This window comes from Sorghum bicolor, chromosome 9, assembly GCF_000003195.3.
Source record: "Sorghum bicolor cultivar BTx623 chromosome 9, Sorghum_bicolor_NCBIv3, whole genome shotgun sequence".
NCBI lineage: Eukaryota > Viridiplantae > Streptophyta > Magnoliopsida > Poales > Poaceae > Sorghum > Sorghum bicolor.
The window spans coordinates 2,738,235-2,761,772 of NC_012878.2; the positions used below are offsets into that span (position 1 = coordinate 2,738,235).

General features: G+C 46.2%; 5 protein-coding genes across 7 annotated transcripts; 1 reads left to right on the forward strand and 4 right to left on the reverse strand.

Moving 5' to 3' along the window:
• On the reverse strand, nucleotides 746-3,026 carry LOC8071274 (UPF0481 protein At3g47200). The gene has a single exon (XM_002440483.2). It carries the CDS (start codon nucleotides 2,419-2,421, stop codon nucleotides 868-870), a length of 1,554 nt encoding a protein of 517 aa, XP_002440528.2. The 5' UTR covers nucleotides 2,422-3,026; the 3' UTR covers nucleotides 746-867.
• LOC8068177 (beta-carotene isomerase D27, chloroplastic) lies at nucleotides 3,368-6,759 on the reverse strand. 2 transcript variants are annotated; one of them, XM_002440484.2, is made up of 8 exons: nucleotides 6,557-6,759; nucleotides 6,369-6,467; nucleotides 5,501-5,605; nucleotides 5,286-5,385; nucleotides 5,091-5,182; nucleotides 4,902-4,982; nucleotides 4,736-4,804; nucleotides 3,368-4,572 (listed from the first exon to the last, which is right to left on the reverse strand). In XM_002440484.2, exons 1-8 carry the CDS (start codon nucleotides 6,698-6,700, stop codon nucleotides 4,429-4,431), a joined length of 834 nt encoding a protein of 277 aa, XP_002440529.1. In that variant the 5' UTR covers nucleotides 6,701-6,759; the 3' UTR covers nucleotides 3,368-4,428. The 2 variants fall into 2 exon arrangements, with proteins under 2 accessions (XP_002440529.1, XP_021302561.1); XM_021446886.1 differs by lacking the exon at nucleotides 5,501-5,605 and having other exon boundaries at nucleotides 6,557-6,753.
• On the reverse strand, nucleotides 8,773-12,332 carry LOC8068178. The gene is made up of 4 exons (XM_002440485.2): nucleotides 12,067-12,332; nucleotides 10,267-10,342; nucleotides 9,271-9,367; nucleotides 8,773-9,109 (listed from the first exon to the last, which is right to left on the reverse strand). The coding sequence occupies exons 1-4, from the start codon at nucleotides 12,199-12,201 to the stop codon at nucleotides 9,022-9,024; spliced, it is 396 nt and encodes a 131-aa protein (XP_002440530.1). The 5' UTR covers nucleotides 12,202-12,332; the 3' UTR covers nucleotides 8,773-9,021.
• LOC8068179 (solute carrier family 40 member 3, chloroplastic) lies at nucleotides 13,778-16,723 on the reverse strand. Its single transcript, XM_002440486.2, has 9 exons — nucleotides 16,481-16,723; nucleotides 16,088-16,341; nucleotides 15,869-15,993; nucleotides 15,494-15,763; nucleotides 15,311-15,385; nucleotides 14,835-15,216; nucleotides 14,639-14,745; nucleotides 14,422-14,544; nucleotides 13,778-14,303 (listed from the first exon to the last, which is right to left on the reverse strand). The coding sequence occupies exons 1-9, from the start codon at nucleotides 16,621-16,623 to the stop codon at nucleotides 14,016-14,018; spliced, it is 1,767 nt and encodes a 588-aa protein (XP_002440531.1). The 5' UTR covers nucleotides 16,624-16,723; the 3' UTR covers nucleotides 13,778-14,015.
• Nucleotides 16,926-22,427, forward strand: LOC8071275 (cycloeucalenol cycloisomerase). 2 transcript variants are annotated; one of them, XM_002439181.2, is made up of 8 exons: nucleotides 16,926-17,070; nucleotides 17,175-17,350; nucleotides 17,572-17,655; nucleotides 18,589-18,630; nucleotides 19,046-19,156; nucleotides 19,907-20,098; nucleotides 21,066-21,163; nucleotides 21,843-22,427. In XM_002439181.2, the coding sequence occupies exons 1-8, from the start codon at nucleotides 17,064-17,066 to the stop codon at nucleotides 22,036-22,038; spliced, it is 906 nt and encodes a 301-aa protein (XP_002439226.2). In that variant the 5' UTR covers nucleotides 16,926-17,063; the 3' UTR covers nucleotides 22,039-22,427. The 2 variants fall into 2 exon arrangements, with proteins under 2 accessions (XP_002439226.2, XP_021302763.1); XM_021447088.1 differs by having other exon boundaries at nucleotides 16,930-17,070; nucleotides 17,178-17,350.

Consider the following 23,538-nt stretch of genomic DNA (forward strand, 5'->3'; position numbering starts at 1 on the left):
ATATATTTGTAAATCTAAACATTAATTATATCGATTATTTTGGTACCAATATAACTTTAAACGAAAATGTTGTGAATTGTAAGGTTGTCGATCTCATTGTTCAATATACAATTCTTATATACATTGGATTGGATACAACTAAAATATAAGGAAAAAGTCTACATAACCCTCCAAACTATCTAGAGTGGACTACTTCACCCCCGAACTATGAAACCATATATTTAACAAGAATAAAGCTAAATAAATTGATAACTAAGTTATACGTGATCCACTGGGTATGAAACTTTACCATAGTTCAAGCATACAATAATGAGCCCACCATAAAAATTTCACCACAATTGGATCATAGGAACTGCATATATCAATTATTCGATTTAATTACAGAAAAATATAGATTTAAAGCTACAACAAAAACTTCATACTAAAGTATACCATATTATATATTCACTTTGTAGATCTACTCATCAGAAGTCCAACAAAATTGAAATTTTCATTTTATAATTTTTCTATGATTTATTATGATTTTTTAAAGATTTAGTGGAAATAAATTAAAAAAAAAGACAAAACCACCATCCAAAACCACTGTAGGGGTTATTTGACCTGTTTTAAAAGTTCAGGGGTAGAATATCTGATTTTATATTTCGGGGGGTGAAGTAGTCCACTCTTGATAGTTTAGGGGTTATGTAGCTTTTTTCCAAAAAAATATAACGTAGGGTTATCAAAAGAAAAACTTTACTAACATGCGTTTGGATCCTTAATAATGGAAAGATAGATAGATAAATAAATAAATAAGTCATCGTACAAACTAAAATTATTTTTTCAAGAAAATTGTAACTTGGTGATTTTTTTGGTGTGGTGGAGTCAGTGTCAATGCTTGAAGGATCCGTAGGTCTGCAGTATGGTGGAGATGAAGGTGATGAAGGCGACGAACTCGGCGACGACGGCCCATGGCACGGTGAAGTAGTTGCGCTGCACGTCCGCCCACATCATGAAGAGCGGGTGCTGGCTCCGCTCCCGCAGCTTCTGCACCGTCTCTCCCAGGTAGCTCTTCTCCAGCTCCGCCGCCGCCTCGCTCGCCGCGCCCACGCGCCTGAAGAACCGCGCCACGTCCTCCTTGCTCTCGCTCCCGGACGACGCCGCCGCCACCACCTCCGCCGCCACCAGCACCCCCGCGTCCTCCGGCGACTGCACCAGCTTCGCCATCAGCCACACGTACGCCGACACGTCGCCGCCGCGCTGGTCCGCCGACTGCTCGAACGCCATCAGGTTCAGCAGCAGCGGCGCCGTCCGGAACTCGATCCGCAGCTGCGGCAGCCGCAGCCGGTCCTCGTGCGCCAGCTTCACGGCCAGCGGCACCGCGCCCAGCACCGACGCGATCCCCGCCGGCGCCTTGCTCGTGCTGCCGCCGCGCGCCTTCTGGAACCGCACCCACATCCGCTTCAGGTCGCTCGCCGACGGCAGGTCCTCCCGCCCGTAGCTCCCGCGCCACCGGCTCTCCTCGGGAAGGATCGGGTACAGCAGCGGCACCAGGAGCAGCAGCGGGAGGCGACGCAGCAGCCGCGCCGCCTCCCGCATCATCTCCACCGGCGCCGCGTCCTGGAGCCGCGGCGGCGGCTCCCACCCGGTGCGCGCCGTGGTGACCATCGCGTGGAGCAGGTGCAGGATGTGGCAGACGTCGTCCGCGGCCGGCAGCCCCACGCTCATGTCGCGGCCCTTCTCGCCGCCGAGGTAGTAAAGCACCAGCTTCATGAGCAGCTCCGTCGGCTGGTACCCCGTGGTGTCGAACTCCGGCAGCCTGGTGCTCTTGATGAGGTCGACGAGGACGAAGAACGGGATCTGGTTCTCGGCGAGGACGAGGTCGACGGACAGCTGCACGGGCCCGAACGGCGTGGCGTGCAGCGACGGCTCCTCCACTCCCGTGGCGACGTTGACGAGGTGCTCGATGACGAAGCAGCCGTCGAGCACCAGCATCTGGATCAAATCCTCGGCGCTCATGTCGGCGTCCTCGGCGGCGTACATGGCGCGGGCCTCCCGCTCGCGGACGGCGACGAGGCGGACGTAGTTCTGGATGACGGCGAGGTGGCTCGCCGGGTCTGGGTGGCCGCGGGAGATGAGGCTGTTCAGATACGACATCTTGAGCCGGGTGCCGGCGCGAAGCCGGCGGTTCGCGGTGTGGAGCGGGCCGACGGCGACGAGCCCCGGCGTGTAGGCGTCCGCGTTGTGGTCGCGGACGTGCTCGGGGACGCGGGACACGCGGAGGGTGTTCACCATGATCCGGTGATGCTCCGTCGCCGCCGCGTCCTCCTGCTGCTGCGTCAGCCGGCGCGCCAGCCACTCCACGTGCACCGTGATGTCGTCGCCCGCCATGGCCGCACCGCACCTGGAGCTCGTCTGTTGGCTAGCACAGTAGGAGATCACCATGCATTTATATAGCTCGCATACGAGTGTCCAATCAAGCTAACGACGACATGGATATAGAATCATAAGTTATTATTATTATTAGGTCGGATTGGTTAGAGAGAGACGATGATGACATGAACACGCAAGAATTTCTGGAGTATACGATCTCTGGAGTGATATGATGGAGCAAATGGTAGCTAGCTAGATTCGTAGCTTCCGTTGGTGACAAAGATGGCATACAGTACATGCAGAGAAAACAGAGGATGCTACTGTCAGGCTGTTGTGAGCTGCTGCGAGCAGAGGATAATTCTTTGCTTTCCTTGTGGGATGCAGAACAGCAGGTTATGCGTAAGATTGTCGTTTTGAGTGTATTCTACTATACTATTCTTCTTCCAAATCACAAACTCACAAATGTAATTCTTTTGGGTGAAAAACATGATCTAATACCGGAGGCAATCCTGGTTGCAAAGCAACCATAACTTTTCTTTTGCAAGTAACTGGATCTGTTGATTTTTTTTTTTTTTTTGCGAGACATGTGGATACTCATTTGTTCAACCCACTAACTGATCATGTTGTGTGCTCAAAGTACAGACTGCTTGTCCAACACCACGAATTATAGGACTTCAGATTCAGGCAATTAGAACGCAGTCAGTGAGGTTTCTGTTGTAACATGTTCTTTGCTTGCCTGCCGTGGTTTGGAGTTATCTTTTTCTGTGACCACTGAACTTGCATATTTGGTTGTACGTTGATCGCTTTCATGTTTGGTGAAAAACCCTGTCCTGTTTTTGTTTCTACATTTTTTTTTTGACAAAAAACGGGATCGAGTTGGCAAAAGCCGAGATCAGAAATGTGATCACAACATGTGGACCAACGGAGATCGACAAATACAAAAGGAGAGCCGAAAAATTTAGGATCACATGATCTAATAATTCTCAAATATGCATGTATGAAGTTATACAACAATATATACGTATGAAGTAATCGGTGTAAAATTCGCTTGCACGTCGTTGTATTAACATGTCAACATACATAATTGATGATTAGCAGGTACATAGGCCACGTAATTTTAGGCATATCCGTAAAAATTTTAAACATGATGAAAACAGAGTGCCATAAATGCACACTCCACGGTGTAGTCGTGTATAGCATGCGCCAGTAGCACCGCGGTGACCATCGCGTGGACGAGGGAGTGCCTCACATCACATATGAGTGGCGGATCATGGTATATATAACAGCATGCCATGGATAGAATCTTAACTCACAGTGAGAGCTGCTAGCAGATTCGTAGCTTCCTTTGTTACCAAACAGCTTGTTCGCTTGACTATTCATCAGTGTTTTTCTCTCATAACAAATCAGCGAATATCTGCTATGGTTTATCAGCCAAACGAGGATCACCGTTTGCTTACCTTGTGGCTGTGGATGCAGACAGACAGCAGGCTCTGCATGATCAGTTGTTGGGTTCTACAGAGGGAGCAGTGATCCATCGGAACTGAAGTTTAAGTTTCCATTCCAGGAACCGGGCATGGTGCACCCCATTTGTTCAACCCAAGAACCGATCATGTTTCTTGTTCAGAAGTTCAGACTCCCTGTTCGACAACTGGGATGCGGTGATTTTCTTTTTCTTTTTCAACATGTTCCTGACTTCAAACATGGAGCTTTGCCTGCCATAACTTTTCTGATAAAATATTGGACTTCATATTTTTATATGTTGCTTCATATATTTTGTTCCCTGTTCTTACTTATCCTTTTTTTTGGTGGCAGCTGAACTTATATCCAGATCACTGTGGTGTTTCATTGGATGCTGATCTTTGGAACAGATTGAGTTTGCCACTTATGTTGATCAAATTGAATACGTGCATGTGTGCAATATAGAATTGGTATTGCCAAAATTACTCGACATTGCTGAACGAAGACTGTCAGAGTTGAGTAACACACCTTGCCCAATGTGCAATAATCAAAGCAAGGGTACCTATACCATTACCGGGTTATGACATCTTATATTCTTATCTATGATGTGCAAGGTGCATATTAAACTTGGGGGCAACTGAGCTCATCTGGGCTACTATTTCTCCCTAGTTCTCTGCGTCGCCTCGCATTTGTGCAGATGTCCAAGCACGGTTCCTTGAGGGCTTTGTCAGTATCAAGAGGTGGAGGCGGCACCCCGAAGTTGAACTGCGATAAACAACAACGTAAACTTATTGTTAAGTGCTGTGCTTTATTTTGAATTTTGGTTGTACTACACAAAAGCATGTACAAATGGCAGGCGCAAAGTTCTTTTAGCTAGCATAACAATCGACAACAACAAGTAGTGCACAAAGTCTGAAACTATATTTACCTGGCAGCTATAGTCTTCAAAATTTGGCTCCATGTACAAATCAACGCCCATGTGATCTTTGAAGAAAGTCTGAAAATGGAAAGTGTAGCTTATTCAAAGATTGGGGACGAGTGTTAAATAAATACAAATCTAGCATTCTAAATGCATAGTATAGACATGAGCAAACCTGAGTTGGTAGTTTGCATGTGTTGATGCAAATGCCAAGACATTTGCTCTCTTCCAGATACTTGCATTTCTCAACGAACACCTAGAAGTTTCATCATCAAGTCAAGGTAAAAAAAGCATGGTTTCCATGTTCAGAGTCATAGTGAACAAAACAGACAAGGAGTAGTTGAAAGTTGGAACAAATCGATACCCCACTTGACCAAGATTTTCCATCAGGCAGAGTGACTGAATTAACTGAGCATGGGCCCATCAACCATTGGCATGAAAGCGCAGTCGCTCTAGCTGCTCAAGAGAATGCAGCAACACCAAAGGGACCAAGTTAAGAAGAAATGAAGATTGTATTATACATGGAAATGCTGTACTTTTTTACTAGAAGTAGACTCACCAAGCATCATGGCAGCTAGTTGACCATTAGCAATTGGCGATAAAAGAGCTTTGTAAAGAACAAGCAAGACAGGTGGAAACAATGACTGTAGTACTCGGACCTGGCGATTGCAAAAAAGAGAGACACAGAAAACTAAGGTTGATTCAGGTATTAAAGTTTCCATGACAGACAGATGTGCACAGACTAGGAAGGAAGGAACAAGAGCAGTGACATACAGCAGCTTGCTCAGTCTCCATAGCACTCTTTCCCTTGACCATGAGACGGTTTGCTACCTCCATTAGCCCAGCATACCCAGGCTTTTCGGAATCCCATCCAACCTCCTACAGCTTTTCAGAGAATCAACTGAATGTAATTGCATGTCTTTCTTTTATGCAAAACTGTGATATTACATATTGACCTAAAACTTATCAGATACTTGTGAACAGGGGATTGGCTTTCTAAGGGCCTGTTTGGATGGATTAGGACAAACAACTAGGCCAATTAGCTCATATATGTGAACTAATGGACTAACAACTAGTCCATGACTAGTGGACTAGCAATTGGTTTGACTGTTTGGATTTTTTGGGACTAAAAATTAGTCAACTAGTTGTTAGTTCTATGGATCCAAACAGAGCCTTACTCGTACCTTATCTGAAGGCTAAAGGCGCAAGCGGGGTAATCCGCGAACCGGCATTAATTCCTACTGAAGGCACAAGAATTTTTCTTTCATCGCCACTCCTAGGTAACTTTTCAGGTTGTATGCAAGTGTGTATATTTTTCATTCATAAAAAGTAGTCCAATGAACTAACCTAATAATTGTCGCAAGTTTAGTTATGCACGTGGCGTCAATTTCTCAGGATTTGTCAGACTGTTGATGCAAATTATCTAGCACAAGCTGCTCCGAAGCAGAGCAGAACCTGGTGATGAATTACTAGCACGAGTGTTCAGAAGATTCAATTATGACATCATCTAGTATCTAGCATGGCAGAACTCTAATAAACCAAAAGTTTTTTTTTCTCCCTTGTACTTAAATAAAAGAACCTGGTTTAGCATCAGTTAACTGGAGGAGGGAAGGAAGGAATCGGTGGATGGAGTGGAGCTCACCTCCACCATCTTGCTCCGGAAGAAGGCGAGGAGGAGGTCGTCCGCGAAGGAGGGCCGGTACTCGCCGCCCTTCGCCGGCGGTGCCGCCGCTGCATCGACCTGCATCCAAATCAAGTCACTCTAACAGCCACCAGTGCCTGCCGGCGCTGCCGCACAGGGCAGGGCACGGTTGGTGTGGAATTAATCACCTGTGGCGAGGAGCAGCGGAACCGGCGGCTAGGCCGGCGACCGAGATGGGGAGACGAGGGCGGGCACGAGGAGCAGGAGGCGGCGCAGGAAGACCGGCCGCGAGAGGCGAGGGGGAGGCCGCGGGTCGCGAGCTGCGTCGCCATGGACACAGCACAGACACGGACAAACGCTGCCTACCAGTGGCAGTGGTTGCCGTGGTGGAGCATCGGAGGATAGCCGGGCCCCATGGACCCACAAGTCAGCGACCCTCTCCAGTTGTGGGACCCACAAATTCGATAAGTTCTCCTATATTCGTCGCATGTGACACTGAAAGAACTCTTCTTATCACTCTTCGTCAAAAAAAAAAATGGTGTCACATTAGATATATCGACATAAATTGAAATGTTAAATGTAGGTTAATCAAAAAATAAATTACATAGCCGATAGCTCGCTTGAAAACTGCGAGATGAATTTATTAAGTCTAATTAATCCATTATTAGCATATGTTTGGTTATTGTAGCACTTATGATTAATTATGGACTAATTATGCTTAAAAGATTCGCTTACAATTTACAACCAAACTGTGCAATTAGTTTTTTTTCATCTACATTTAATGCTCCATGCATGTGTCGAAAGATTTGACGAGATGGATAAAAAGTTTTTGGGTGGGGAACTAAACAAGGCCTAAGAGTGCTGAAAGGGCAAACTCTAATAGACGACGGGGGCGCGCATATTACAGAGTGCACGTTTTAATCTGACACATCATGCTTCGTGAACCTTGTCTTCCTTTCTCACTGTCATCAACATAGATGAGCTTGTTAGCGATAGGATTTCAGGGTTAGAGGCTTAGGTTTTCAAGTGCTTCATGGCTGATGACTTTTGAAAAGCAGATGCCTGGCGGGCGTGGTGGTTCGACTGATGACAAATGAGGTAGGCGGGACGCCCCGTGCGGGCGGCACTGGACATTCAGTTGCCCTGGGTCGACAACAGGGGGAGAGGAGTCAGAGCTTGGCTTTCGATTAGGATTGAGGAGGGCAGGTGGGGTGGTGTGGCGAGGGTGGCATATCGGGTGGTTCGATTGGTGGCGAGGAAGCCGCTGGTCGGGAGGCAAGTGAGGAAGACGAGAGGTGGGGTAGGCGAGGCGCGAGGAAGATGACTGGGGCCTTGTTTAGTTCCCCAAAAATTTTGCAAAATTTTTCAGATTTCCTGTCACATCGAATCTTTAGACGTATGCATTGAGTAATGAAAATAAAAAACTAATTGTACAGTTTGGTCGGAATTAACGAGACAAATCTTTTAAGCCTAGTTAGTCTATAATTGAACAATATTTGTCAAATACAAACGAAAGTGCTACTATTTTTATTTTGCAAAAAATTTTGGAAGTAAACAAGGCATGGGTTGAGCACACAAGAAAGAAGATGGGGCTGGGGTCACGCTCTCCCATAGAATGCGACAAGTGGCGCATTAACACGCTCCATGCTAAAATAAACTTACCTACCAGATTCATAGTTGTATTTTTTGCTCTAAAATATTGTTTGATTAATTAGAATTTCGGCACAACTTTTATTTGATTTGAGAGTTAAGAGGAAAAAAAAAGAACCCCAACAGCACCCTACTGGGGCGTCAAATTTGAGAGGCTCCTCAAATCACACTCCCATCCGTCATCCCATTGCCCTACTTCACCTAAAAAGAACTGTTTCGTTAGTTTTTTGAGTGCACAGTTCATCTTCCATGGTATCTGTATGGCTTCTATCGTGCCGCCACTTCACCGCCTGTGTGGCTTCTCCCACACACACATTCGACGACCTCAACCCAACATCCACTTCCACCAAACTGGTAGATGTTCCCTCAAAGACTAGTATTTTTTCACCGGTTGATAAAAGGAGTACTACCAGGTTTGCAATCAGACATACCAACTCGTTTTGATAAATCCGTGTGAATTTAAAACCTCTGCTACAGTTTGTTGCTTATGTCTAACAATGTTATATAAGCAAAGATATTGTTCACTCCGATGTGAATTTCCAAGTCATTTGTCCACCCAGAACCGTATTTAGCAACCGTCTTTAACTAGAAAGGAGCCAAAATAGAAGGAAATCATGTCAAGGCTTCCCCAGAAATGAGAATGCCCACTTTTCCAATAAAGTTAGCTAACGGCTTTGAGACTGAATACTTGTTTCTGATTATTTATGGCTAAATTTCATCTGTTGTTTCTGATTATTTGTTGACAAATCTCATCTGTTGTCAGCAGCTTGAACAACCATTTGCTTAGGAGTGCAATATTCTTCAGCTCAAATTTGGCCGTGGGTAGAAACTAAAAAGGCATACAATTTGAACTGGAGGGAGTAAAACTAGCAGAAAAGCACATGAAAAAAAATCGCACCGAACGTATAGTGCGGCTGGCATGTTTGGCCACGCTTATGTTTCCATGGAACACGATACATACATTGTGCTCCCCCAATCCAACTTAAAAGTTACACCGATGACCCTATTGCGCCGTTTCATCAAAAGTGCTCATAAATCCACCCAAGAAGCCAGCACCATTACAGCTCCCACATAGGATTTCACGCTTTCCTCTGCAAGATAAAAAAGTAACGACTAGTTGGGTAAATCAAGCTTCTGAATCTCAAACGAATCAGAGGATTTATTAAGTTAGAGGAGACTCATCCGTCTAAATGGCCGATACTTAGACGGTCTAATGAACCACTCATAGTGACACAAGTACTTTTTGTTATACCTGCAAAGCCAGCATAAAGCTCCAGCTTTAAATCGACCTTCAAAATAGTCAACAGAATTCACCCCAGTTCCCTCACATTTGGTGCATGCGATTGCACCTGCCAATTTGCAGTGAAACTGTTACAACAAAAGGCACAGCAAAACTGGAAAACTGCTGTAAGGAGTGGATGCATAGCATGCATGCTACACAGGACGTCTTAGTCCTCTGTAGAAGAATGATGCATTACAATTAACAAATAATGCTTCTACAATCCAACGTTAGCATAGTTATATCTGAGCAACAGTAAGAGCCTTCAGTTATATCTTTGAACTGGGATTTTTCTGAAGTACTTATTTTGGTAAATGCTGTACTTACAAGGTTGCAAAATAAAATTGCTTCAAAGATGATGAAACATTTAAAATATTATACAAGCAGAATTTGTTGATTTTGTTATATTATGCCAGACGGTTATTTAACAGTTGAATTTCTCCTATACTTAGGGGTCCATGTCATGTACAGGAATGGTAATGGGAGAAAGTATAATAACCTCCTACATATAGTATCAGAAACATTCAGTCAGGATTCAGGGAAAGTATTTAAACTACAGTATTAAAGATTGCTCAGGTATAATTTGGTGATGAAATTCCATTCCATAATTATGGAGATGAGTTTTATAGCATATTCTTGCTAATGTCTATTTCAAATGTATGTTGATATAAGGGTTGCCGTATTAAGGTATATCAGTGTTCAATTCATGGTTTGTGACAGCAACAGTAACGAAACCCACCAATAATGCATTGACAAAACAGAATACTAAGCCCAATCAGGAAAAGAAAGGGTCATCTGTTTAGTCTGTAACTGGTTTCTGATCCACTTCTACTTCCTTTACATATAATTATTCAAGTAAGGAGCCAAATGGCCTTGAGGTGCTACATACTGTGTCCTTACATTTAGCAGAAACATTTAACTGAAATGGAAAAAAATCATTCCTGTAAATTCAAACAAAAGCGTGCTCACCATTTCCTTCGCAGTCCTGGCAAAGAATGCTGTTCACCTTTTGAGGCTTTTTAGCAGACTGGTCATTTTCTGTGGCCTGTTTGAATGAAACCTTTCAAAGCTTTGAGGAGAAAAGGCAAATACAGAAAGGAACCAAACGGAAGCACATTTTTCCTACCCCAAACAACTCTCCTACCAAAACTGAAAGGAGAATAAAATAGAGAAGGTTCAGAAGTCACATTTTTTTTCCATTTAGCTGAAGATATAGGGACCATAAATTTCCAGCATTGTTTCTATAATCTGGGAATGAAGTCGTACAGGAAAAACTTGCACCATTGCACCAAGAAGGGATTATCTCCATCACCTATTAACTAAAACTACCGATGATATGCAAGGTTGATCATCATTGGATTTCATGAGTCGCAGGGCTATATTATAACACATGATGTCACTATACCTCTAGTAAAAAAATGATGTCCAGTAAAAAAACTCAGTAACTATTCTACTAAACATTACTCGGTTGAAATTTTAAATCCCATTTAGTAACAGATAGGGAAAAAATTGAAGACAAACTGTACTGCTTACTCCTCACACTCACAAACTCCTTTACTCGAAGGGGGTAGTAGTTTTACAATTTTAGGCTTTTAGCTTGTTAGCACCGTATTCCTATTTTGTGTAAGCTCTGACACTACAGTAATCATAGCAACTGTTCTCACTATGATACTTGCTTCACAGTATAAGGCCACCTGCAAATTAATTTGTTAACCGCATACAGGTTTGTGAACCCAAGCCCAACCAAGCGAAGAATCACATGTTCTGCCTTCTACACCATCCGTGAAATATAACTGCTCAGCCCTGCCTGCGGCCAACTCCTCCACACAAACATTTTTCTTTCTTTCATTCAGAATAACCGACCAAGTTGGGAAAAGGATCCAGAGTGAAGCATCATGATTTTCTACTCTAGCGGAGAATGGACATTATGCAAAGTAGTCAATGTATTTTAGAAGACAATTTTAGACTTAGGCTTGTGTCTTTTATTTCTCAGTCAGTGTTTGAACCAGCAGGTCCTGACTGCAAATCTATTGGAGTCCAGCTCTTGTAACTAACTGAAAGTATTATAGTAAAAATCAATATACTTCATTGAGATTGTGCTCTGTTCGTGCATTATAAGTCAGCCTTTGTTCTCGATTTTGCTTATCATACACTACAGTTGTAAGGATTTATCATGAATATATTTTGAGCAACCATGTGTATAGTGTATAAATCCAAAAATTTCAAGATTGGCTATTGGCAATACCAACAGATACGTCCGTTGCCGTTGAACGGTTATATCCATTGCTAACTTGCAACCCTTTTGTTTGCACATGTTACCAACACTTCACTATATGACCCTTGCGAACGCACTTCTAGCAATACATGCTAAATGTGTTGGTATAGATGCTTGCAACACTAATACAGACTTGTAGCAACGTATATATGCATTGCTAAAGGGGTGTTTCTCTTGTAGAACTTAAAAGAAAGGCACATAGAGCTGCTCTCAGTTCTTCATGTACTCGTGTAGTCCAGTCCTATGCTCATGTGTAGTAAGATATGCGAACTATGAGTCTATGACACCAAAAAAACAAACCGAAGATCACAAGAAAGAACAACAATTTCTTGTTCCAGTTCTCTGAAATAGTATACCAGCAAGTTTCGAAGAAAATAACCCAAAACACCAACCAAGAGCAGAGGTAGAAAGAAAAATAAACGGACATTGGAAACATGTTGGGCCTGTATGATATCGGGAGGCGGCCGGCAAGACGAAATAAAGCAGCAGCTGACCTTGGTCTTGACGCAGAGGTGCTTGCAGCGGCGGGAGACGGGGCGGAAGGAGATAAGCGAAGAAGGCGATGCTTTGAGGAGAGCTGCAGGAGATGAGGAGGGAGCAGTGGTAGTGACACTCGCCGTGGCCGCCATCGATGAGGACGAAGTGTTGGGGGAGGTTCCTGAGTGGAAGAAGAGACGGACGGCCAGAAACACTGGGTATAAGCAGAGCAGCCCAATCCACTCGAAGCACGGGAAGAGCAGAGCCGCATGTATATCTGGTGTGTGTGGCCGTCAGGTCTATCCTAACCGTCCATCTAATTTATTCTAGTCTTCTTCATCCTCCAGTCCAGTCCAGTCCACACCACACCGCCGATTCACCCAGTCACCCTTGCCCACGGCCCCATACCTCCGCCGTCCCCGGCTCCAGCTCCAGCCACATCGTCTGCCACCTCGCCGGCTCCGGCATCGTCGGCCGCGCCGCTGCCCTGCCCTGGCTCTGGCGTCGTCGGCCGCCGCCCGCCCCGCGTCGAGGACGCAACCGCTCCGGGTGAGCTTCGGGTCGAGGACGCAGTAGACGCACCCGCGCAGGGTGAGCTCCGCGTCATGCCAGGCTCCGCGATTCGACGCCCGGGCGGACTTAGATTGGGCGATGCCACTGTTGTGTTGCTCAGGGAAGGAGACGGCGGCGTGGGGCGGAGGCGGCGAGAGCAGCTTGGACACGAACGGGGCCATCTAAAAATGAGCATGCAGCCCGTGGGCTACACGGCCCAAAGCACGGCAACTTGGCTCGGTCCAATCATGGCACGACCATCGTGCTGCACTCTGATAAGGTCTCCACCGCCATATCTCGAAGATACCGTCTCCTTCCTCTTCGTCTCTCCCGTCCTCGGTGATGATGCTAATCGCCGGATCTTGAGATCTCCTCTTGCCTTCCCCCTCGAGACCTCTCGTACTCACTTCTTCCTCCCTCCCAAGTATTTTAGAGCCTGTCATCACTCGATTTTTCCCCTCGAAAACAAATTAACAAAAACAAGATTATCAAATTAAGCATATATTTTCTATGGATTGCTGATGAAAACATATACATATGGATTCAAAATTAGACATACATACATACAATTTTTAAAAAACAAATTAACAAAACAAAGAATTTTCAAATAGTAATATACTTACACCAATTCTATCCAGAAGTTACGCCAAAATAATCAGTGTAGCTTTAATATAAATATACTGTAAATTCAATATAAATTCATAGAATTCAGATGCGGGAGAGAGTTTTGCATGCAAAGAAAAATTGTAGACGAGAGGAAGAGATTGATTTGCATGCAGGAGTTTTGCATAGAAAGAGATATTCGAGGTATTTGGGACTGTTCTGCTCTACGTTTTTTTAGCCAAACGATTTTAGCTCCACGCACTAAGCTCGAGAAAAAAGAGTGGAGTTGTGAGAGCACCTAAAGAGATACTCCACAAAATCTAGTTTTTTTAGAGCTACTACACAGTGGAGTTTATAAAAGCAGAGTCACAAACACTCCCATTGAACGATTTGCGTGCGGGAAAGATTCACAGAGATACCTGCTTGGCTGCTTTTGCGCCGCATGGTCTCGTGCATACTAGCACGTGGTCTCTTCTACTCTACACGGGCAGAGGGCTCGGTGGAGATAAGAGGACAGAGGAATAGGACGTCTGAAAAAGATTCTGAGTGATAAGAGGTGGAGAATTGCTCGAGTAAGATATAGGTTTAGCGTGTTGTTGACAATATTGTTGATTAGGCCAACCTCGAGCAACAAATCGATCAGCCATATCCATAGTCGATTTTGTGTCGATAGCCATGCAAATAAACAGCGGACGCAGAACATGCAAAAATTCGAAGCTCTGTATACCTGCAAACACATTTGGAGGCTACGTACACATGAATTGACGTGACGAATATCAAAAAAGAATTGCGCCTCCTATTCCTATATATATCAGCATGGGGGGAAGAGCCTCCTAAGCTCGTCGGTGGGGTTAGCCAGCCACGCGCAGAACAGGCACGCGGCGGCGGCGACGGACGCGGCGGAGAGCGCGGCCAGCCAGCCGTAGTGCGCGGCGTCCCCGGCGACGGCGGCGGCGACAGCCATCATGGCGAGCTCGGCGAGGCTGGCCACGGCGATCTCCGTGGCGCCGATCAGCTTGGCCTTCCCCATGGGGTTCCCCGTCTGCACCACCTGCAGCCCGATGACGCTGTACGCCATGTGCCCCAGCCGCGACGCCACCTGCATTTGCATACATGCATGCCATCATTACGACGCTGACGTGTCCTCCGATCAAGCTCAGGGTAGTAGCTGCTCCGAATCCATGTCGTGACGAGAAAGGTCGTGTCGGTGGCCTTACGATGAAGCCGAGGAAGGCGAAGAGGGCGCCGCGCCGCGAGACAGGAGGGCCGCCGGTGAGGAGGAAGACGACGACCGCCGCGCCCAGGAGCGCGCTCTGCGCCACCAGCCCTGCCGCTCCGGCCTGTCACAGTGCATGGAAACGATTCGAACACACACAGTGGTGTCAGAACTGGCACGAAACGAACGCGTAATGGATGTACATGTACTGGGCTGACCTTGAGAATGCCCAGCTCCTTGACAAGGTATGGAGTGACGAACGTGGCGAGAATCCCCACCACCGCCGACGACCCGCCGAACACGCCGAGCACCGACGCGCTCGCTCCTGCCAACGCGAGGAAGCGCCATTATCGACAAAGCTGAAGAATAGAGGACGACAGCGGCCGCCGGCCGGCCGGGATGGTTCGTACGTACCGTGGTGGATGAGGAAGGTGGTCATGAGAGCGCCGGGCGCGAGCGCGACGTTGAAGGAGACGAGCACGTAGGCGAGGCTGGCCGGGAGGACGGGCTGCCGGAGGTACACCGTCCAGCCGCGCCTGATGGTCTCCCAGGCTTCTCCGACCCCCGTGATGCTCCGCCTCCCATGTCGTCGTCCGGACCGCTCCAGCGGGTCCGCCGCCGGACTAGCACTAGCAGCAGATGAGCGGTCGAAGATGCCGTCGGCGAGCCGGTTCATCGCGCCGCCTAGAAAAACCAGAAGGGGCAGGGCGCAGAGCGAGATGGCGCACGACAGCCTGACGCAGGTCACCGGGTCGTTCCTCGAGAGCAGCACCGCGAAGATGGACGCCCCCGCCGTCTGCACTCAAAGAACGCATCTCGGAGATGATGATGATGATGACGATGATGGACGTCGCCATGAAAGATGAAGATGATGAACAGGCTCGATGTACCTCGCAGAGGAGATCGACCCTGATGAGCGCCGCGTTCGCCCGCGCCAGCGCGATCGGCCTGCCTTCCCCTGCTAGCTACTTCAGCAGCCAGCCATGGTGTCAGAGATCTCATCATTCTCATGAGCGGAAATCGGTTCTCCAGGTCGGAACATCTCTTTGGCAATGGCAATGGCGTGTAAGTACCTGGACGACGAAGTCGCGCTCGGTGATGACGCCGAGGGAGACGCAGGAGAGGCGGTCGACGGCGGTGGACGCCACCAGCGCGGCGAACCACGGCTGCAGGAGCAGCGCCGAGGCAGATGAAGTTGGAGGGACGGTGAAGGCGTACGTGACCATCGCCGCCGACACCAGGTGCGCTGCCGTCTGGATCACCGTCAGTGATCGGTACGCCGGGATCCGGGGCAGCGAGCTCACGACATCCCCCACCAGCGGGGCCGCCGCGAACACCACGAGCTGCATGCGCACGCAGGAGAGAGAGAGAGAGAGAGTGAGAGTCTCCGGCCGCAGGAGAGAGTGAGAGTGTGGCAGGCGAGAGAGGCAGAGCATGGCATGGCGCACCTTTGAGAAGAAGCCGAGGACGGCGACGGGGAGGAGGCTCGGGTGCAGCGTGGCGATGGCGGCGGGCCAGGTGAAGTTCCACAGCTGCTCGGTCACGTTCCCGGCGAGGCAGGCCGCGTACAATGCTGCGATGGAGACGTGAGAAACGAGAGCTCGGAATTGGTGCTTGCTTGCTTGTGCTACTCAGGTTGTCTTCGAGCGAGCACCTGCTTTCCGTACCGTTCATGGCAGCCGGGTAAGCAGCGGCTTCTCTTCGTCCCGAGAGGCGACCATCCTCGCCGTTGCCGGCGCCCGGGGGCGCGTCCGCCTTGAGCAAGCTCAGCTCGGTCTGGAGGATGTCTGAAGACAGCTGGACAAACGGAAGGCCGTCAAGCTCCTCCTCCTCGGCTGCAGCCAGGCCCGCCGCCGTCGCGCCGGCGCGATCTGAGGATGCGGAGGCGCAGCTCGGGGCGGAGCGCCTCGCTGGACTCCGGCTGCACGCGCAACGGGAACACGCGTGCGCGCACGCAGATTCCGGTGAGTTCGCACGATCGGGTGCCTGGCGTGGGTTAGGTTGAAAGAGCAGGGACGACGGAGGAAGGAGCAGGGCATGGGGCGCGCGCACGGTAGTACCTGGGCGGCGGCGCGATGCGACGGCCGGCCGGGCTCGGACTGGGCGATGCCGCTGTTGCTCGGGGAAGGAGGAGGCGGCGGCGCCAGGTGGAGGCACCGTGGGTCGAAGGCAGCGACAGCAGCTTGGACACGAACGGCGCCATGGCCGGTGCCCGGTACAAGGAAGGCGCCGTCGTCCGTCGTCCGCCGGGCAGAGGGGGCTCGCGCGGGAGACGAAACGGATAAGGTGCTTTCGTCAGCCAGGCCTCCAATCCAAAGCCATGACCCAGAATTTTTCCACTCTAATAAAGTTACTGTTGGGCCCAGAAGACCTCGGAAAGAGCCCAGCCCAATTACAACGGTTACTCGTAAGGCTTATTGGGCCGGCCCATGCACGCACGGCAATCGAGCGCGAACTGCACTCCACTCCGCGCGCGGGAAGGCCTATGAGAAGCCTCTTCTCCCCCTCCACTCCCACTCCAGACTCCACGCAGGCCGACAGGCGTCCGCACCTCGGCTCCGGTTCGATCCCCACCCGTCGCCGTCGGCCGGCGTCCTGATTCCTGCCTGAGTAAGGGCGGTACAGAGCGGAGCAAGCGCGCCAATGGCAGGTGCGTCACGCCCTCCCTGCGCGCGCGCGTGCTTCCGGGAGCGGTGGCCCTCCGCGTATCTGACGGGGACGGGGTATTGTCCTCTCCTCTCCTCACTCTCGCAGCAGGGCGGCGGCCGGGGGCGAAGCCCAGGGGCGGTAGCGGCGGCGCGGGGAGGAGGAGGAGCGCGTGGATGGCGGAGGACGGGAGCAAGCGCTGGGGGGAGGCCTTCTTCCTGCTCTACACGCCCTTCTGGCTCACGCTCTGCCTCGGCGTCGTCGTCCCCTTCAAGCTCTACGAGGTGTGCTTGCTGCTCCTCCGTTGTGTTCATCTAGACCCGCATGATTCCCGGTTGGTCCGTCCATCGGGTTCTCGATTGGATCTTGGACGATGTGGCCACGACCACGACGAGATCAGGATGCGTTGTTGTTCTGGGAGTGGATCGGAGTGGGTGAATAAGCTACTATTAATACGTACATTATTATCTTTCTGCCCATTCTTGGCTTCTTGTGCCATGTGCAGAGGTTCACGGAGCTGGAGTACCTGATCCTTGGCTTGGTGTCCACGGTGCCGGCGTTCGTCATCCCACTCTTCCTCGTAGGGAAGGTAATCCATAAATAAATACCATCCTCCTGTTTCTGTTCCCTCGGCTGGCTGCTGCTCTGGCCAACATATGTATGCCTTTCTCTTTTTCTGTTCAAGTAAGGTCATAAAATATGTATGATTTTTGTTAATTCTTCAGAGTATAAGGTACACATGTGATTTGTGTCTGTAATCCACACCAGTGAAGGGACACTGCTGGTGTTGACATTTTGCTAATATTATCAACCATCTATACCTGTTTGTTTTAAGCTATAAGCATTCTTTGTGAATGTGAAGGCTGGGATGCTTATTCCGTGATCTAAAAAAATCAACCATCTACCATTAGTTGACAATGTGAGATGGAAAGGAATAGCGCATGTAGTTGGCAAACTATTAAATGCATCTGTCAGCACAAGATACATGATGCTCTGTTACTGGAAGATCATTAGATTTTAAGCCCATTCCAGTATGGGCTCTCTTTCCTGTTTGCCCCCCCCCCCCCCCCCCCCCTCTGCCCTAATATTAGGTGACATGCCTGTGTTGATGGTACCGGTCATGTGCTCTTCTTTTCACCTTTGATAACACCTGTTATTTTTAACCATGTATTAAAACAGGTTCTTTTTTGTGATTTGTGAAGACAACCTTATGGGTGATTTGTATAATTCATACCAGGTCATGTTCAGTATGTCCTCAATGCTTTAGTTTATTCCTGAATAGTGTCCTTTGTTCTGTTGTACCAGTACTTTGCTTCCAGCTTATATGCTGGCTATTATTCTGAAGATTGAACAAAAAGCTGCTGTTTGACTAACTTTGGTTCCCTTAAAGATAATGCTGTTCATTTTTTGTATTCAAAATGCAGCCCATTTTCTTATACTATTTAATGTGAACCTTTCTTCTTAACATAAACCGACTTTTCATATGTTCAGAAACTAATTTATCCTTAACTTCACTTTTCAGGCAGATAGTGTTAGAAATTTGAAAGATCGATACTGGGTCAAGGTAATTATTTTCATTTGTGAGAATCATTCGTGACAATTTGGGTTTATAAATATTATTAAATAATTCTTTTCATGTAAACATTGTGTAAATTATATTTGTTACTGCACATCATATCCTAAAATATTCAACTTGTTAACTTCAATGAGTTTTAATTTCACCTAGTGAGTACAGAAAAACTGTGGCAAATTTGGGAAAATTTACCAGTTGGCCTCTGATGAATTGGGACTTTTAAAATCATTATGATTTGAATTCAGTGTGCAGCTACTCTAATGATTCTGTAGCAAGCTACCAATTCAAGTAACTAGACATGTACTTCTCAATTGTTTATGGATTTCCTTTTACTAGTGAGATTTGTTGGTTCAGTTTATCTCTCCAAAACCATTTGCTAAATCCAAAACACATCTTACCATTGCAGGCTAATATTTGGATTATAATTTTTAGCTATGTCGGTAACTACTTCTGGACACATTACTTCTTCACAGTTCTTGGCGCGTCATATACTTTTCCATCATGGAGGATGAATAATGTAAGGCTTGATGGCTTCTAGTTCTTGTAGATGTTCTCCCTTATTTTCAGTGGCATCTTTGTTATGCAGATGCACAGTTACAAGTACTGCAACTTGTTTGTCATGTGTTCCAACATACATGTGATAGTACAGCTAGAGGTTCGATGTTTGCAATCCTACGTCACCGCAGTTAAACCGAATTTTCTCCATCTTAGATAAACTCCGGCGAATTCAATGTACTGAAATTTGATGTGATGTCATAGTAATAGATGAATATGTACTACCAATACGTCGATGCTGTTCTTAAGGTCTACTTGGATAAAATTGAATAGAGTTATTGTTATCATTTTATTGATAAGGAAGATCCAGGATGGTTTACTTTCAAAAAGATCCAGGATGGTTGTGGAACAGAGGAAATCCATTACCTCGATCACATCACAATTTGGGGTAACTGTATTATTAGTTTAGTTAACATATTTTTTTATAACAAGGTTCTGGATGATATGTTCATGTTTCCTTAGTTTGAGAACATGGTATGTGGAACCACTCTGGTTTAAGAATCTGAATCCAAGCTTGCAGGGTTCACCTGTATTAGCAGTTTCAGAAAAACTGACAATAGAAACTAGATAGTTGAGCTGGCATGTATGTTCTGCAATCGTTTTAAGAAGAAAAAAGAGTGTCCAAGCACCTTGTTCCCATTTTTTCTGAGTTAATTATTGATCACAGTTGCAGTGTTATTTATGATTTTTTTTAATTACTTTCATGTTTCAGGTACCCCATACGACGTTTCTCCTGACCCATGCTTGTTTCCTGTTCTATCATATGGCATCAAATATGACACTCCGTAGATTACGTCACTCTACAGCTAACTTACCACAGTCTATTCGCTGGTTATTTGAAGCTGCATGGATTTTAGCACTGTCATACTTCATAGCGTACCTGGAGACCCTAGCCATTGCAAATGTATGTTCTAGCTTACATTTGACTTCCACTTTCTAGTTCTAGTACTTTCAATTTTCCTTTTATATATAAAATTTGAAAAATTGTTGTCTTATTACACTAAATAGTTTAGTGCTCACCCCAAGTAATATTGCATATCCCTTGTTTAGTTCATTGGGCATTTGTAAATTACTGTAGTTGATGTTGACATGCTGGTTCCTACCTTAATTGAAGGGCAGAGCTCCGGCCATTATTTTCAAAAAAGATGTTGGCATGCTGGACCTGGTAGACATTTCAGGACATTTAGACATACCTAGTTGTTGACAATAGCAGATTAAAACTTCTGGATAATCCATAGTTTTTAGGACTCGCTATCTCAATAAGTCATGTGCATGTACCATCAGTTGCAAATTTGCCTAATATGCTAGTTCCATTTCTTTTTCGATAGAGCAATGTGTTATTTAGTTTTGACAATTGTCACACTCCAAGAAAACTTGAAATTATATAGTATTGAAGTACTAGGTGTATTATCATAAGATCATGCAACTGTAGTCATAGAGTTTAAATAATTGAGAGCACCCATTTAATAATTTATTTCAGCATGACATCCTTCTACTGGTCAAGTGAGAAACGATAGCTTTAAGGTGGTACCATGCACAATGTCTGCAAATATTTAATATTCAGTCGACGATGAAAGAGTCAGGATTCTTTTGGATTAACTATATATACCAAAATCTACGATAAATATTCAAGTGTGACCAAATTTTGAGCAAGTAAGTGTTGTGTGTTCAATACATTTTATTTCTGGGAATAGTCAAGGTATTCGATAAGAAATGCAACTGATCTTACTTTTCACATTTCATCAATGCTGTCTAAGAAGCCAAGTTTTCCATTTCTGATGTCAGTATATATATGTAACTGTCCATCGTTTTCTCTGTTTTTTTTCACATGTTCATGGCTGATATTCTGTTCACTGTGTGGACTTTTGCAGTTCCCATACTATGAATTCGTTGACCGGGATATAATGTACAAAGTAGGTTCTTTGTTCTATGCAATATACTTCATCGTCAGCTTCCCAATGTTTTCAAGGTAAAATGAATCTGAGCTTAGATGTGATAACTAGTTCCATAATCCATTACCATCTTCTATTTATTTGGTTTCTTGTACTTGAACTCACTCGCTCTTCATTCCTAAGAAAACCTGCTGATTTCCTTTGGAACAATGATGCTTCTACTATTTCTTTTTTGTGCTTATCCAACTGTCTGTTTGCCTTCAATAACTAAGTGAGACTTTGTTTATCAGTCTTAAGTTTACACAAAAGATTGCTTTCAAAAAAAAAAAAAGTTTACACAAAAGATATATTTACTAAGTAGATATATTGAACGTGTTAGCATCTCTCAAGTCTCAAACCTCAAATTAGAATGAACTTGCTCAGCATTTCAGCTGGGTCTGTAGGAGTGTCGGCTCATTGAATTTTGTTGTTTCATAAGCTTGGGTACTTATCTTTTCCTTCAGTTTGAGATTAAGCTAGTAACAAATCATATGTAGCAAGCTTACGTCTTCCCCACCTGATGAAATAATGGAATAAATGGCACTCTGATTATTGAGACAAATAGCACTTGTGATAAAAGACCAGTAGCATCTATTATGAGGACTTTTCGTGACCATGATTTGATTTGGTGCTTGTTTTGTTGAAAAAATACAGAAAACAAGGACTCGTTATAACTTCTTCAGCAACTTAGTGTACCTCTGTTTACTTGTGGTTCAGGATTGACGAGAAAGATGAGAAGTGGAACCTGTCCAGGGTGGCTGTTGACTCTCTGGGCGCAGCGATGCTCGTCACGATAATACTGGACCTATGGCGCATATTCTTGGGGCCAATAGTTCCCATCCCAGAGTCGAGGCATTGTGGTGGTCAGCCAGGGCTCGCATGGTTCCAACAAGTGCAGAACGAAAGCACCTGATTCAGCGAAGCTGCTGAGATCTGCGTTTCAACATCATCCATCATCTAAGCATTCATCATGACTGATAAGAAATCTGCCTCTGCTGCACGAAAGAGATGATGACATTGACATGGTGTGCCCTAAAGAAAAAAATGATGACATGATGTGTAACTAACTATACAGCGGCTGTTACTGCGTGTCGTGAAGACTGAAGATGTGCCTGTTTGTCTTGTATGTTTTTGTATCATGTTCATGACATGCTCGTAGTACTGTGTTGATTTTTTTTTTTGAAGGCTGCATAGCAACTGTGTTAATAAAGTTTTCTGCAGAGTAATCATGTAGTACAAAGGTAGTTTTGTATCACTGTGCTCGTTAACAATGTTGTAGAAAGGAGACTGATTGAGTGATTGTGTTTGTTTTGTATTTCACTATTGCCACCCGTTTGATAGGAAATAGGCATCAACATGTGCCTGTCCACATGCTAGAAATTTAATAGACATAGTATTTTATAAGTTCGAAAGCCACAACAAACCGAAATTGACAGTGCCATTTTTTATTTTTTATTTTTTGAGGAAAATTGACAGTGTCAAATGCCCTATAAAATCTTTATATTGCCATGGGCATGTGGCCCTTGTTTTGTGGGCCCGTTCCCGACGTCAGCGTGAGATGCCCTAAGGCCTTGTTCGTTTTGGCCGGAACGGCCCGAAATCTGGCTCGTTCCATCCAGATTGAATATGCCCGGTTCCAAGTCAGACCGGATCAAGAATTGCTGTTCGGTTAGATTTGGTCCGTATCGAAAACTGATCAATCCGGATCATTTTCCTCTCAATTCAACCTGGAATAAAATCGGAACCCTATAGGTCCGGAACGAAACCTGACCGACGGTCCGGTTTAGTGGCCACTTAATCCTAGTCTGGATAGGATATGGGCCTGGCAGCCGAACAAGGCCTAATGAAGAATGGAATCATTATTTTGTTTTTGCATGTGCATCATCATGTATCCAGACCAGACTCCACTACACTCGAGAGAGTGAGACGGAACGGAAGCAAGCAAAAGCACTCCGGTGGCAATGCCATGAATTGGGGATGCCAACGCCGACGCCGACGCCGACGCGGGCGGGGCCGGAATGCAACACCTACACGTGTGGGGTGGCCCACAGTTTCATCAATGCACTGGGTGGGCAGGGCAGAGAGAGAAAAAAAAAAGGAAGAGAGAGAGAGAGAGAGAGAGAGGGAGGGAGAGAGAGTGACACCCAAATCTGCCAGCGCATCGCTTTTGTGCCGGTGGTAAGCTGCTGCTGCTGCTGGGGCCGCGCCCTCTCACTCTCATGTGTCATGTGAGGTGTCACAAACACAGTGTCTTCCCTAACCTTAAATAATAATAAGGTCTTATTTAGTTCACCAAAAACTATTTTTTTAAAAAATTTCCCCTCACATCGAACCTTACGACATATATATGGAGCATTAAATTAGATAAAAACAAAAGTAATTACACAGTGTGTCTATAAATCGTGAGAACAAT